Below are 15,838 nucleotides of genomic sequence, written 5' to 3' on the forward strand. Positions count from 1 at the left end.
ATTCATAACAGTAGCAAAATGATAGTGATGAAGTAGCAACGAAAATAATTTTATGATTGGGGGGGGGGGTCACCACAACATGATGAACTGTATGGAAGGGTCACGGCATTAGGAAGGTTGTGAACCACTGCATTAGATGGTTTTACATGACCCACTTCTACAGTTTAACATTTCAATAGCAGTTTTTAATGTAGACCACCAACCTTGTGGTGCACACAGTGAAGCACTAGACGCCCAAACTCCAGACGAAACACCCTGCCATCAAGTCCATGCTGACTCAGAGGGACCCAATAGGACACGGTAGAATGACCTTGTGGGTTTCCAAGACAGCAGCTCTTTATAGGAGTAAAAACCCTCATCTTTCTCCCAAAACTTGACCGCCAGCCAAGTTGATGGTTTGAATCCACCCAAAGATGGCTCCGGAGACATGCAGAACAAAATGCATCCCAAAGTCAGAGCCTTGAATGGGTTACGGAGCAGTTCTACCCCCTCGCCAATCGAGGAGAAAGAACTTTAGATCAAGAGGTAATTCTATATCAAGTAAACATCCCAGCCCAGTCCAACGTAAATCTGTAAGTCCCATTTCAGACTCACGCAGCCACATGCAGGGATGCAGAATGCAGGAAGATCACAGGCTAGGGGTGACAAGTTGTGTGGATCCAACGGCAGTGGTTCTGGCAGCAATCAGGGCCAGTCACCAGGAAGGTGAAGGCAGAGAAAGAAGGGGAGGTTCCCAGGACCCTCCTTATGAGAAGGTCACACCCACAAGGAGTCACCATCAGGCTGTGGTCTGATTTAAAGGCTAAACTCCACCCCTACACACTTTTCTATATCTTCAAGTTGACATGAAATTATGTAACTACCACAGCAAGTATCACTGACCACAACCTTGTGTTAGTTTAAAAGTTTTCATACATACGTGCGTGCACGCGCACATGCAGGTGCACACACAGACTACTGTTGGTTTGTCCATTTCACATAAAAACGTTTATCTGTCTGATAGGATTAGAATGCTTATACAAAACGGCTAGAACATTCAAGCCCTGAGATATTTCTAAAACATCAAATTGGGAAAAGCATCAAGTTGGGAAAAGGGGATTGCACATTACAAAAATATTTCAATCCCAATGGATCATCCACAACCCTTACCTGTGACAACCTACATCTAACTTGTTTCTTTCTCTATTGACAGAAGCAAACATAAAGCATTCTTTTTAAGATGTATTTTACTAAAAAGAACAGTATATTATTTACATTTAGAAAGTGCTAATAGCATGATGTTTTCATAACATTTAATTAAAATGTATATATTAATATATATTGATAACTATGAAAGCAAAGTATAAAAACAACAAAAAATTTTCTTGAAATTATAAATTCAGGCGTTATAGGGTTAAAATTTTTTTTTAAGAAACTAAACTGACAGGAAAACGACTTTGCCTTGTTCTGAGGAGTAGACTTTTGAATCTGTCCCACTTGTGAGGGCCAAGAAAGGCCCCAAAGGGTAGGGATTGCGTTGGGTCAATCAGGAATATAAAAAGTGGTACACACGCCAGTCAGTATCTTAGAGGGCTGCTGCTCTTCCGTACTGGATCTGCACTGCGTTTTATGCTTTTTATTTTAAAAATCAGACTGTCTTCCAAGACTGTTAGGTATCATTCACGAGGAAAAGAGTTAATGGCAAGGAAAGAAAAGAACCAGCTAATCAAAGAGCTCTGTGGGGAAAAAAATCGTTCGTCTCCCTCCCACGTCTCTTACATCCATTATTATTTCCTTCAAATTCACCTGAAAATGCCCCCCTTGTGCTCTAAAAGAAGACTCATTGCAGTAGTTTTCAGTGCTTCAGGTCCTAAAAACAGCATCCCTGGGTTTAGGGGCTGTTAATCCTATGAACATGCAGTTAGAAATGAATCCACTAGAGGCTGCTGGTGAGAGCTGAGATGGAGCCCTAGTTACTAAACTTAGTGTTTCCCCAAATAGTGAACCTCATTTCACTTTCAGTCCCACGTGGGCCAATACTACTAGAACCTATTTGTTCACATTAATCTCCTAAGAAGAAAGACTCACCCATTCATTTTCTATAACAAACACCTTATGATCAGTTATAGTAAGCACTAAATTAGAAAGCTCTGGTGTGGTCAGGGCTCCAAACTTGAGCAGGTACCCTTTCTTTGCTCATTCTAAGCCACTGACAACCCTGAAGTATCCATGCTTCATCTGAAGCAACTATTGCTTAGACTATTGATGCTGGCATAAGTCATGATCCAAGGCGACAGTAACCTAACGTGTATCATTGACAGTTCATTTAGTCTTTAGAGATATTTACTAGTAGACTAAGACAGTGGCTAAAGACTTATTTAGCAAGATTCTAGAGAGAAAGCGTTAAGAACATGGGTTTGAAGACAGATTGCCTGAATTGGAATCTAGTTTCTTAATGATTAGGTGTGCCACCTCCAGCAAGTTTTCTGAACCTTTCTGTGAGTTTGTCTCCTCAACTGTATAATAATAAAAAAACACACAAACCCACTGCTTCTGAGTCCACTCCAACTTATAATAACTCTGTAGGATAAAGTAGAACTACTCCGCAAGGTTTCCAAGTTTATGATATACATGGAAGCAGGCTATCACATCTTTTTCCCAGAGGGCAGCTGGTGGGCTCGAACCACCAACCTTCCCTTAGCACTTCAGCACTGTACCACCAGGGCCCCTGCATCTGCAAAGGATGGACATCAACACATGTGTAAGCATTAGAATGATGTTTGCCATATGTTGTTTAGGTGCCATATAGTTGGCCTTGACCCATAGGGACACTATGCCCAACTGAACAAAACACTGCACAGTCCTGCGCCATCCTCACAATTGTTCCTCTCCCTGAGCCCATTGATACAACCACTGTGTCAAGTCATCACATTGACGGCCTTCCTCTTTTCACTGCCCTTCCACTTACCAAACAGGATGTCCTTCTCTAGGGACTGGTCTCTCCTGTAACTACATCCAAAGCATGTAAGACTAAATCTTGCCATCCTTGCTTCTAAGGAGCACTCTGGCCTTACTTCTCCCAAGCAGATCCATTTGTCCTTTGTTCAGGTCTTGATACTTTCATTATTCTTCTCCAGCACTACAATTTGAATGCATCTATTCTTCTATGATCTTCCTTACTCAATGTCCAACTTTCACATGCATACCATGGCATGGGGCAGGTGCACCTTAGTCCTCAAGGTAAGGTCCTTGCTCTTCAACATTCTAAAGAGGTCTTGCGCAGCAGATTTACCTAATGTGATGTGTCTTTTGATCGCTTGACTTCTGCTTCTATGAGCATTGATTATGGATCCAAGCAAAGAAAAATCCTTCACAACTTCAACCTGTTCTCCATTTTTCATAATGTACCTGTCGGTCGAGTTGGGAGGATGTCGGTCTTCCTTCTATTGAGTTGTAATCCCTATTGAAGGCTACAGTCCTGGATCTTCATTAGCAAGTGTTTCACGGTCTCCTCCCGTTTGTCTGCATAGTGCCAGGTGTTAGTAAGCTTTCTTCCGATCTTGATGTGTACACTTCTTCATATTAACCCAGCTTCTCTGATGATTTGCTCAGCATATAGATTGAACAGTATGGTGAAAGGATACAATCCTGATGCATTTCTCACCCAATTTTAAGCCATGAAGTTTTCCTTGTTCTGTTCCCACAACTGCCTCTTGATCCAAGTACAAATTCTGAATGAGCACAATGAAGTGCTTCGGATTATCCATTCTCAAGGCTAGCCACAGTTTATTACAGTCCACATGATTGAATGCCTTTGCATAGTCCACGAAATGGAAGTAAGCATTCTTCTCGTATCCTCTGGTTTGAGTCAAGACCCATCTGACCTCAGCAAGGCTATCCCTCATTCCACCTCCTCTTCTGAATCAAGTCTGAGCTTCTGGCAGTTCCTTGTCAATGTGCTCTTGCAACCATTGTTGGGTGATCTTAAGTAAAATTCTCCTTGGGTGTGATATCCATGATAATGTCCTATAGTTTGAGCATTCTGTTGGGTCACCTTTCTTTGGAATGGGCACAGATGTGGATCTCTTCCAGTTAATTGGCCAAGTAGCTGTCTTCCAAATTTGCTGGCATTGCTGAATGAGTGCTCCCACATCTTTTTCAGCTTTCTGAAACATTTCATTGGGAATTCTGTCAATTCCTGGAGCCCAGTTTTTGGCTAATACATTCAGAACTTCTGCCTTCGGCACCATTGGTTCTTGCTTATATGCTACCTCTTGAAATTGTGAACTGTCGACTAGTGATTTTTGGTACAGTGACTGTGTATTCTTTCCATCTTCTCTTGATGCTTCATGCATCGTTCAATACTTTGCCTCTAGAATCATTCAAAATTTCAATTTGAGACTTGAATTTTTTTCCTTGAGTTCTTTCAGTTTCAGATATGCTGAACATGTTTTTCCCTTTTAGTTTTCTAATTCTGGGTCCTTTACACTTCATTATAATATTTAGCTTTGTCCTTCAGGAAAGAAGGACAAGATCAAAGTGGATGTCAGAAGAGACTGAAACTTGCTATTAATCATAGAGTACTAAAGCAAATGGAAGGGAGAATGAAGTCAAGGAAATGAATAGAAAATTTCAAAGGGTGGCTTGACATATAGAAGATTATATAAATGCTAGCTGGTTATGTTATTTGGCACTTCTACTTTTAAAATTTACTCAGGTTCTGACCACATCCAACCTTCTACATTGCTACCCTACAAGTCCAAGTGACCTGATACTTGTGGCTACCTTTATTGTAATAATTAGTCTTCCTGTTTTTGTCTTTACCTGTGTGACAGCCAATTTTCAACATAGTTTCCAGAGCAATACTGCTAAGTGCAAATGGAACCTGACCACCCCCCCCACACACACACACATACCTCTTCTCAAGGCCATCCAATGACTCCCTATTTCACCAAGAGTAAAAGCCATAGTCCTTAAAGGGCCCTCTATCACCAAGACCTGTAATTTTGGTATTTCTCTCCCCTCCCCTCCTACTTCACACACTCCACTCCAGTCACAGGGATTCCATTCATGTGTTTCTCAAAAGAACCAGCCATATTCTTTCTTAAAGGCCACTTTAACTTTTTTCTGTGTCCACTGTAGTCCAGGAACTTAATTTCTGTGAATGGCATCACATAAGCACCCTTGCCTTTTACTAGCAACTGACTTTAAATAATGAGAAGCCTTCCAATGAGTCTGGCAGATAGGTTAGGTATGTACTTCTTTGCCTCCTATGTAGGGTTCTGATTTGAAAATAGCTACATTCTCTGATGTTTATAACTCATTTCTGGTGACTCTTTTTTCTTGGATCTAGTTTGCACTTTCTTCTGATGATACCATTTGCACACACCCTTCTTCAGAGCAGAGTGGTGGTAAAACTCTGCTTTTAGTTTATCTTTATTAGTTTATCTTTGGCTAAATCATCTTGAGCAAGATAAGGGTTTCCTGCTGGCAACACTAATACACGCAACTAATATTGTAGGCTTCATCTGATAGTGGATAGGAAGATCTTAAGCACATGGTTAGTTCAACATTTTTTTATGTCTCACTCTGATATCTCTGGGGCGGGGGATGTATTTCAGGACAAAATACTTTCTTCAAACAAAACAATAAGGAGAATTTAACAGTGGTCCATGTATGATATGTTGACTGCCAAAATAAATGCAGAATAAATGTGGGGAGAATAGGTAACACCTTAGAGAAGTGTCTAGACTGTAATAGCTTTAGTGTTGACAATGGACCGAACGCAGATGGCAAGGAACAGAATGGCCTCAGAGATGAAATCCCAGAGTTCTCAATTAGGAGGTGATAAAGTGCTTGATCTTCCATATGACTCCAAAATCCAAGAGCAGAAATGAATTTGATAGAGAAAACAATGATTTGTCTTTAGACATTTTGATTTTGAAGCATCAATGGGACACCCAGGTGAAACTGTGTAGCAGCCAATTGTACATGTAAACTTAAAACCCGAGAGAGTGGTTTGAGCTTGAGATGTAAATTTGGAATAACAATCTGCAAATGACAGTTGAGACTCTGGGAGTAAGTCTTGGGGAACACAGGTACTTAAGGAATAGGTAGAGGAAGGTATCTCTGAAAAAGACGGAGAACTAATGACCCAAGATGGACAAGAGAACCCAAATACTATCCCCATCTGAAGAAAGTAGAGAGTTGGAAGAAGGAAGGCATTATAAAGGCTGTCAATTGCAAAAATATCAAGAGATCTGAGTAGGCTACAACAGGGACAAACGGTCAAATAACGGGTGGTGGATTTTGGCACTTTCCTCCAGCTTTGTTATAGATGTCAATCATAGAACCAACATAAACTGCCCAGCTTAGTACCTAACATACAGTAGGCATTGGATAACTGGATAATTTGTTACTCCTCAAAATTCTCTTTATCTAAACACATCCTTGCGCTGGTGTGGAAATGGATTCTCTTCTCGCTTGTGTAGCTGGAGAGAGTGGCTCTCATGCCATCGCCTTGGGACATCAACATTTTCATGAAAAAAAAAACTTTTAAGAAAATATAATATTTATATTTAAGAATTTAAAAAAATATAATATTTAAGGTTGACAGGTTTTACGTTTTGAGCTATTACTTAATTTAAAGTTTGATGTCGTGATTCCATGCTGGGCTGCTCACGGCAGGGTTAGCAGTTCGAAACCACCAGCTGTCCCACGGGAGAAAGGTGAGGCTTTCTCCTCACACGAATAAAGAGTTAAGGTCTTGGAAACACCAGGAGCAGCTCTACCTGGTCCTGCAGCAGCGGTTCTCAACCTGTGGTACTGGCCCCTTTGGGGGTTGAACGACCCTTTCACAGAGTCACCTGATTCATTACAGTGGCAAAATTACAGTGATGAAGTAGCAACGAAAATAATTTTATGCTTGGGGGGTCACCACAACCTGAGGAACTGTATTAAAGGGTCGTGGCATCAGGAAGGTTGAGAACCACTGTCCTTCAGGCTCGCTATGAGTCAGCATTGACCAGATTGCAAGGAGTTTGGTCTTTGGTATCAATTTGGTGTGAATCAGGAGTCCCTCTGGGACTCCTCCCGCCTCAATAGATTCAGCAAATCTGTATCTTTTAAGAAGAGAGTACTTACCTTTTGATGTAAACCTAACTGGCACAAGTCTTCCTTGGATATGCAGGGCTTTCCATTAATCTTCTTAGAAGATAGGCAAATGAGCAGATCCCAAGAGCCCTGATCACCTATTAGTCAAAGAAGTATGAAAAAGAAATAAACCTGATCAGATCTTCAAAGGTAAAATCTTACTCCTCAAACAACCTAATTATTTAAATTCTGCAGTAACAGTAAAAGCTTTATTTTAATATGTTCACAAGAAAACATCAACTTTAAAAGCAACCACATGTTCACATTTCTTATCCTACATGCCTACTATTTTTATTCTTGGCATTGTATTCTAGAGAATATTCAATTAACTGAAGAAATGTCAGAAAAATGTCTTCAAAAGATTAAAAAGCAAAGGCTTAAATTCACCAGTGTTATAAATGTATAATGCTTTTTATTTGAGGATTGGGAGTAAAGAAATTACCAATTATTTTAAGATAGGAGAAAATTGTGTAATCCAATAATGATACGAAGTCAAAACACAGAATATTTTGTGTGATAGAGACTTGAGTATTGCCACTTCTTTTTATAATTAAGTATCAAGTATGTGTTTTATAACATTTATTACAATGAAAATTTCTAGACAGAAATAAAATCCACAAAAATTTAAAGGTAACTTTCATCTACAAAGAATTTATGATCCAAAAGATTATTATAGCAGAGTTAAGTTCAAAATGGACCAAAACAAATATTTAAATTATCTCACCAAGGATAAAACCCTTTGCCTATAAATCATAAATTAACATTTAAGTATATATATGTGCTTCTTTCCTTTAAAACATTTTAACAGTTTTACTGACATAATGAACATATCATATAATTCAATAGTTTAAACATATTTTTTAATCATTTTATTTTGGGGCTCTTTCAGCTCTTATCACAGTCCATCCATCCATCCATTGTGTCAAGTACATTCGTACATATGTTGCCATCATCATTCTCAAAACATTTTCTTTCTACTTGAGCCCTTGGTATCAGCTTATTTTCCCCCTCCCTCGCCTTCCCTCCCTCATAAATCCTTGATAACCTATAAATTATTATATTTTTCATGTCTTATACCCATTGATGTCTCCCTTTGCCCACTTTTCTGCTGTCCATCCCCCTGGGAGGGGGTTATTTATTGATCATTGTGATCGACTCTCCCCTTCTCCTCCCACTTTCCCCTTACTCTCCTGGTATGGCTACTCTCATGATTGGTCCTGAGGGGTTTAACTGTCCTGGATTCCCTGTGTTTCCAGCTCTTATCTGTACCTGTGTACATGCACTGGTGTATCCAGAGTTGTAAAGTAGAATTGGGGTCATGATAATGGTGGGGAGGAAGCATAAAAGAACTAGAGGAAAGTTGCATGTTTTGTCAGTGCTATACTGCACCATGACTGGTTTGTCTCTTCCTTGTGATCCTTCTGTAAGAGAATGTCAAGTGTCCACACTCCCCCACATTCACATCCATATGACTTTCTGTTCTGGGTCTTTGATGCCTGATACCTGATCCCATCAACACCTCATGATCACATAAGCTAGTGTGCTTCTTCCATGTGGACTTTGTTGTTTTTCAACTAGGTGGCCACTTGTTTATCTTCAAGCCTTTAAGACCCCAGATGCTATATCTTTTGATAGCAAGGCACCATCAGCTTTCTTCACCACATTTACTTATTCACCCACTTTGTCTTCAGAGTCAGGAAGGTGAGAGTCACAGAATGCTGGGTTATTAGAAAAAAGTGTTCTTGCATTGAGGGAGTCCTTGAGTAGAGGCTCAATGTGCATCTGCTTCCTTAATATTTAACATAGAAATATATGTACATAGACCTATTTCCCTATTGTTATAAGAAATGAAGTCCCAGAAGAATACCAAAAAATAGACTTTGTGGCAAGGGCGTGGCACCCCATTAGACTCAACTGGAAAACACTCATAAAGGTCAACAAACAGACTGGGAACTATTTATAGACTTTTCTTTTTTTATTGATTTTTTTGGTTCTTGTTGTTGCTTTGTTTTCTTTTTCTTTGTCTTGTTTTTGTGCTTATTATTGTCTCTGCATGTCTATCTAGATAAGATAGGTGGGATGAACAATCTGGAGAAGAAAACAACAGGACCGATGGTTCTGGGGGAACACAGGAGAGCGGGAGGCAGGGGAAAGGTAAGGGGGTGCCAATAAGCCCAGGGTCAAGGGAACAACAAGTGATCTAAAATCAAGGACAAAGAGGGCATAGGATGCTTGGTGGAGCTTGACCAAGTGCAATGGAGCTGAGTAATTACTGAAAGATGAATGAAGGTAGAACATAATAGTAGGACAAGAGAAAAGTGAAAGGAAATAGAGGAAAGAACTAGGAGGCAAAGGACATTTATAGAGGTCTAGATAGAGGTATGTTCATATATTTATATATAGCTTAAACATATTAAAGAGATATACAAACAGCATCACAATCAATTTTAGAATATTTTCTGCTTTCTTGTACTCATTATTATTACCTCCCCATTTCCTCATAGCCCTAAGTAACTATTAATCCAGTTACTGTTTCTATAGATTTACTTACCCTGGTTTTCATATAAAGAAAAACGTATTCCACCTACCCCTCCTCAAAAACAAACAATAACAAATAAAATAGAGAAAAACTTCAGTTGACAAGAAAGCAGAAAATAATAAAAATTAAAATAAATTTAAAATGGGCCAAAGGGAGAATATATAAAGAACTCAATTTTATTCTAACTCTACCTGAATTAGTCATATTTCAAGTGAATCCTGCTAGCCAGGCTACTCACATCCTCGGTGTAGTCAGAGGGGATTCGCCAAGGCTTAATCCATTTGGGGACCCATCTGTGGGCTTCTTTTAACAAGAATTCTCATTTATTAATGGTGACTTTGACTTCCAATCCTAATGCACTTTTCGGTCGGTCTCCTTTTCTGCATACCTGGAAGTCCTAAGAAACCACCCCCCTAATTTGGCCAGGCCTGACTTCTTAGCTCTCCTTGCCCTCCTGCCCACCTTCTAAGAGCATCAGAAACATATCAAGAAAGATAATCTCCAAGAGCAAACATCAGCTGCAATGCCAAGAAAACCAGCCTATCCTGGGCCTTTCATCACTTGGCTGCAGCTCTGAGACAGCCTCCTTTGGAAGAGAGCTCAAAGAGAGAGTGGCTGAGAGAGAAGAGACCAGACCCAGGAAGGAGCAGGTCTGGGTCACTGAACACTCAGCTGGAAAAAGGAGACATAAGCAAAAAGAAGGCCAGGGACCACACTTGGGTTTGCTAAAGCCCCGAGAGAAAAGCTCTGAGAGGTCACTGTTCTGTCCTTGTCACCCTCTCACAGCCGGTAAAAATGTCTCCAGAGAGTTACAGTGCCCTAAGCAATTCTGGTGGAAGAGCACGGAGACCAAAGGTCCAGTACAGACATGTCCGCTAGAACCAACTGGCTAAATAGCCATTCACTGAAGCATATCTCAACCAACAGGTTCAGCAGGGCAACAATTGTGAGGATGGCGCAGGACTGATGTGTGAGTCTGGGTAGACTAGAGAAACAAATCCACAGAAACTCATATGTATGTAATAGAGAGTTTTATATAAAGGGTCAGTGTACATTCAGAAAGCATTCCAACCCAGTGTTGTCCAAGCCCGTGAGTCCAACATTAGCCCATAAATCTGACACGGATCTACAAAGTCCTCCTCAGTCTCACAAAAGGCACGCAATGACACTGACTGCAGGAGGAAAGCTGAATCAGTGAGCATGTAAGCATCTCAGCGCTGGCAGTGGTCTCCACAAGGCTGCTCCAGCACCCCGGGCTTCCTCGGAACAGGTCCATGTGGCTTCTCCTCAGGGATGTCTTGCAGGAAGTGAGCCTTGCCAGCTGAAGCAGGGAACTGGCTAAGGCAGCCGCACACTGATCCGACCATCAGAGAACAAGAAAGGTGAGGCTCACGGAGCCATTTATCTCTCCACCCTTCAGTTAACCCCACATGTGTTTATTGGCCAGGTTGGCACAATAAACCTGAACTATCACAACCAGGTAGTGTTTCCTTCTGTTGTACATGGGGTCACCATGAAGGAAGGGACATGAAGGTGCCCGACAACAAGAACAACATCTCACCAACGTCAACTCGCCTAAAGAACAACTCTCGTTCATTAAAAGCAAAACCTGGGAACATCAGTTTGCTGACTGGCCCTTTGGAATATGGACATGTGGGGTTTTTTATGCCAGGTGTAGGGCAGGTTACTGCTACTAGAGACAAAGTAGAGGCCAGGCAGGCACCTGGCAAACTGGACAACCTGCAGGAAGCCATTTCCTGCTGTGAAGGATATGTGCCCCATGTTACCGGAGCCCCTAAGTTTTTGAGCGAAGGTTTCATGAGTTATGCTGATGTTTTAATGTTGGCAAATACTTAATATGTAAGCCCAATAAACACGGTGCGGGTCCAGCGGGCCCCTTAGAGGACTTGACTCTCCCTGTGGCCCTCTAGTTTGCCACCTCTGTGGTCACCCTGGGTATTTGCCTACTAAGCCTTCTTGCCCCCAGAAATGTGTCATTTTGCTGAGAATACAATTTTGTATTCCAAATATTCCCTGGCTGATTTCTGAATGTCATTTACTTAGCTAGTGACTAAGCTTTGCTTTTTCGCTCAGTTTCCAAATGTCATTGTTGCTCTGTGGGGTTTTTGTGTTTCATCCAAATGTGAGTGCATAGTACCTCTCTTGGAACAAGTATCGACTTTTCTTTTTTTTTTTTTTAATCACTTTATTAGGGGCTCATACAACTCTTATCACAATCCACACACACATCAATTGTGTAAAGCGCATTTGTACATTCATTGCCCTCATCATTCTCAAAACATTTCCTCTCCACTTAAGCCCCCAGCATTAGGTCCTCATTTTTCCCCTCCCTCCCCGCTCCCCTCTCCCCTCTCCCTCCTGAGCCCTTGATAGTTTATAAATTGTTATTTTGTCATATCTTGCCCTGTCCGACGTCTCCCTTCACCCACTTTTCGGTTGTCCGTCCCCCAGGGAGGAGGTCACATATAGTTCCTTGTAATCGGTTCACTCTTTCCTACCCACTCTCCCTCTACCCTCCCTGTATCGCCACTCACACCACTGGTCTTGTAGGGTTCATCCACCCTGGATTCCCTGTATTTTCAGATCCTATCTGTACCAGTGTACATCCTCTGGTCTAGCCAGACTTGCAAGGTAGAATTCGTGTCATGAGAGTGGGAGTGGGGAGGAAACATTTAGGAAATAGAGGAAAGTTGTATTTTTCATTGTTGTTACAACGCACCCTGACTGGCTCGTCTCCTCCCTGAGACCCCTCTGCATTTTTTTATTATTAAAAAAATGGTCATGGTGGTAGCAGGAGGTGTCAACTTATAACACTGGGGATAGAAATGAAAAGAAAGTGAAAATGTTTGCCTACCTGTTTCTCTACCAGAGAAAGACCTGGGAGGGTGGGGGAGGATTCAGTGAGGAGGCCTGAGCATTGGGAGTAGAGGCAGCAGTTTTCAGAGCACAGTAGCTCAGGTGAGGAGCAGGTGCACGAAGAGATCACTTAACACTCTTAGTTATACTTTACTTCATTTTAAGGGGAAATTAATGTTCTGTAGAGAATTTTTGAAATTGGGTGTTTTTCAAATGGCTCGAGTGAGGACTGAATGTTATGAATGTCAGAAAAGTGTGTGATGTTGTATAGGTTACTCTGGTTTTATTATTATTTTTTAAATGTAGGAATCCTTCAAATAGATTGCTAAGGGCAGTGACCGTTTGTTTGTAACTTTGGCTATTTGCTCTCATATTTCTAGTACAATGTTCTGCTCCTAGGAGGTTAATAAATTGAATGGCTTGCATTATTTAAATGTGCCTTCCAGTTTTAAACATGGATAGCTTATAAGTATATATTTCCTATCAACTTAAGAAATGGTGTGTGTGTGCCTTGGGAAAAGACGGGTTGGTTTTTAGGCTTAGAGGACTATAAAACACATGACGCTTTTAATATCTCACCAGTTGAGTCCCTCTCTCTTTGCATATCTTTACCTTCTTATAAGATTTGGTTGGGAAGCTTATGACAGGTGATTACTTCTTGGGTTTTATTGTTTCCCGGCCTGAAAATGGTCTAGAATACAAAAAACGGTTTGCCTTTCCCTTTTAAATTCGAATCAAAAAGTTCTGGTTGAATACTGAGTGGGAACATTCAAAACAAAGTATTGGAATTATTAAGTAGCATTTAATCTGGGCTCTAAGTTTTCTTCAAAGTGTAGATGGTATGGAGAAGGATACACTTAAGATCTATTCCATGGATGAGGTAGCTCTCTCCCACCTTCAACCACTGGCACCGTGTCTCCTGATCCATGTGACCGGGGGTGCTGTCTTCCAGCATCTTGGTATTCAGCATGCAAACAGAAATGTTCTACGCGAGTCTGAGTGTTAACTTGAGCATGACTCGCCACCTTCGTTTTGTGGAGAGGTTGCTCCTTTAGTAGCTGGACAATTAAAATGATGAAGTCCATAGCCCATACCGCACCAGGCTTCTCAGAGTGAGAGGACACAGTTAAGTGGTAAAATACAACTTCATTTCCACTCATTCCTCTCTTGCTTATTAATCACTTTTTCCCCACATGTGAAGCTTTTCTTTGAAAGCTTTGTACCCTCAAAATGCCATCATTCTCCAGGAAACGTTTAAAAGAGAAGAGGTTTGCAGAACCTAGTTCTTAACTTTTTAGATGTTCTTGGACCTTTACTATCTATGATACTAAAGATTCGGAAATAACCAACTTCTACCAATCTCATAATACAAAGAAGACTTGGTAGCATAGGGCTTACTCATCGGGCTGCTAACCACAAGGTCAGCTGTTCGAAACCACCAGCAATTCCAAGGGAGAATGATGAGGCTTCTTACTCCTATAAAGATTTACAGTCCCAGAAACCCATTGGGGGTAGGAATCAATAACAGTGACACCTACAGGAGATGACTGGTGATTCCAGGTTTAAAGTTACTGGAATAGATATTTAACTCAGGATTGATCATCCAAAAGGAAATTGTATATGGGAATTTTCTTGTAAAACACCAGAGGTGCATACAAAATAGGGATAGTATAAATAATACTGATTTTCTTATATATGACCTACGTCCAACACAATGACCACAGAGGTGTACAACAGAATAAAACATTGCCCAGTCCCACACCAGCTCCACAATAATTCCTATGTACATAGGAACTATTAGTATTAACTTTAGCTCCATCTATGGTTTTTTTTTAAATCCCTAAAAGTGTATCTTTTCTTGGTTAAAACGATTCACCTGTCACCAAGAAACCACAAAGAGCAGGACTGGTTTCTAACCTGGCCCAGTCTTGTTCTTATACAGCGAGATCTCAGAGCATCACTCTTGGGAAAACAGACTGTGGGTGTTTAGTTCGCCATCTCAAAATTACCCAACAAACCCCAAAACCCTCCAAACTCTCCTATAGACTAGGATGGAAACTGCGAAAGCACCAGCCAGTATCATGCCTCAAAAGTGTTTGCGCTGGGCGTGAGAGGGCACTACAGATGATTTTAGAAGGTGGTGCCTGGGGCAAGATTTATTTATTCAGATAAAGAATGGCCTCCTTTATTGTCTTCGCTCCTCTCTAAGTGATCTCAGAAACTAGCTAACACCTCAGTGTTAAGATCAGAACTGTTTTAAAAGGTTTCTGTTTGGGCTTTTGTTTAGTGTTTCATCAAGCAACTGCCTTAAAGAGGGAGGCTGCTCTAGCATATTTCCTGACTGCACAGGCAGGCTGCCATTGAAAGTAAACAATTGTTTCCTGAACTCACAGAGCCCTCCCTCATTGATAGGGTCCATGGGATCAGTAAGTTCACCCAGAGAACAATATACAATTCTCAGAGAGCATTTTTGAGTGGATGTTATTTATCCTGAAGGAAAGACATCTTCAACAAATTTCTCCTACACTTTATAATATCAAAAAAATGAAATATATTTCTCATTTTTTCATCCAGAGGGTTCATTATCTGACACATTATATATTTCTTGACTGTTTGATTATCATTTGTTTCTCTCCTTTGGGGAAAATGGCTTGGTTTAAAATCTGGAAAGGTGTTCATCAGGGCTGTATTTTTTCACCATACTTATTCGGTGTGCATGCTGAGCAAATCATCAGAGAAGCTGGAGTTCATGAAGTAGAACGAGAGGTATCAGGATTAAAAGAAGGCTTATTATCCAGCGATAAGCAGATGATATAACCTTGCTTACGGAAAGTGTGGACTTGAAGTACTTGCTGAAGAAAATCAAAGATTACAGCCCTCACTAGGGATAACAACTCAATGTCAAGAAAACCCCAATCTTCACGATTGGACCAATAGTTAACACGACGATAAATGGAGAAAAGATGGACGTTGTCAAGGATTTCACCTTGCTTGGATCCACAATCAATGCGCCTGGAAGCGCATCTAGACAGCAAAGGACGAGTTGCACTGGGCAGCTCTGGCACAAGACCCTTTCTCAGTATTGAAAAACAAGGGTCTTACTTTGAGGATGCGGGTGCTCCTGGCCCAGGAGAGTGTGTTTTCAGTTGCCTCCGATGCATGTGAAAGTTGGTCATTGAATAAGAAAGAGCGAAGAAAAACGGATGCATTTGAGCGCATGCTGTCAGAGAATATGAAAAGTACTATAGACTGATAAACACACAAACAAATCTGTCTTGGAAGATGTACAGC

General features: G+C 40.9%; 1 protein-coding gene across 1 annotated transcript in view; it reads right to left on the bottom strand.

The window, feature by feature from the left end:
* The window catches only part of CPED1 (cadherin like and PC-esterase domain containing 1), a 337,576-nt gene that overhangs the window by 243,805 nt on the left and 77,933 nt on the right, over positions 1 to 15,838 (bottom strand). The window contains exon 7 of the mRNA XM_013005960.2: positions 7,123 to 7,229. Coding sequence (XP_012861414.1) covers positions 7,123 to 7,229 — 107 coding nt within the window. The remainder of the gene's footprint in view (positions 1 to 7,122; positions 7,230 to 15,838) is intronic.

The sequence above is a fragment of the Echinops telfairi genome, unplaced genomic scaffold (genome assembly GCF_000313985.2).
Source record: "Echinops telfairi isolate 266 unplaced genomic scaffold, ASM31398v2 ScPeMD7_23;HRSCAF=83, whole genome shotgun sequence".
Lineage (NCBI taxonomy): Eukaryota > Metazoa > Chordata > Mammalia > Afrosoricida > Tenrecidae > Echinops > Echinops telfairi.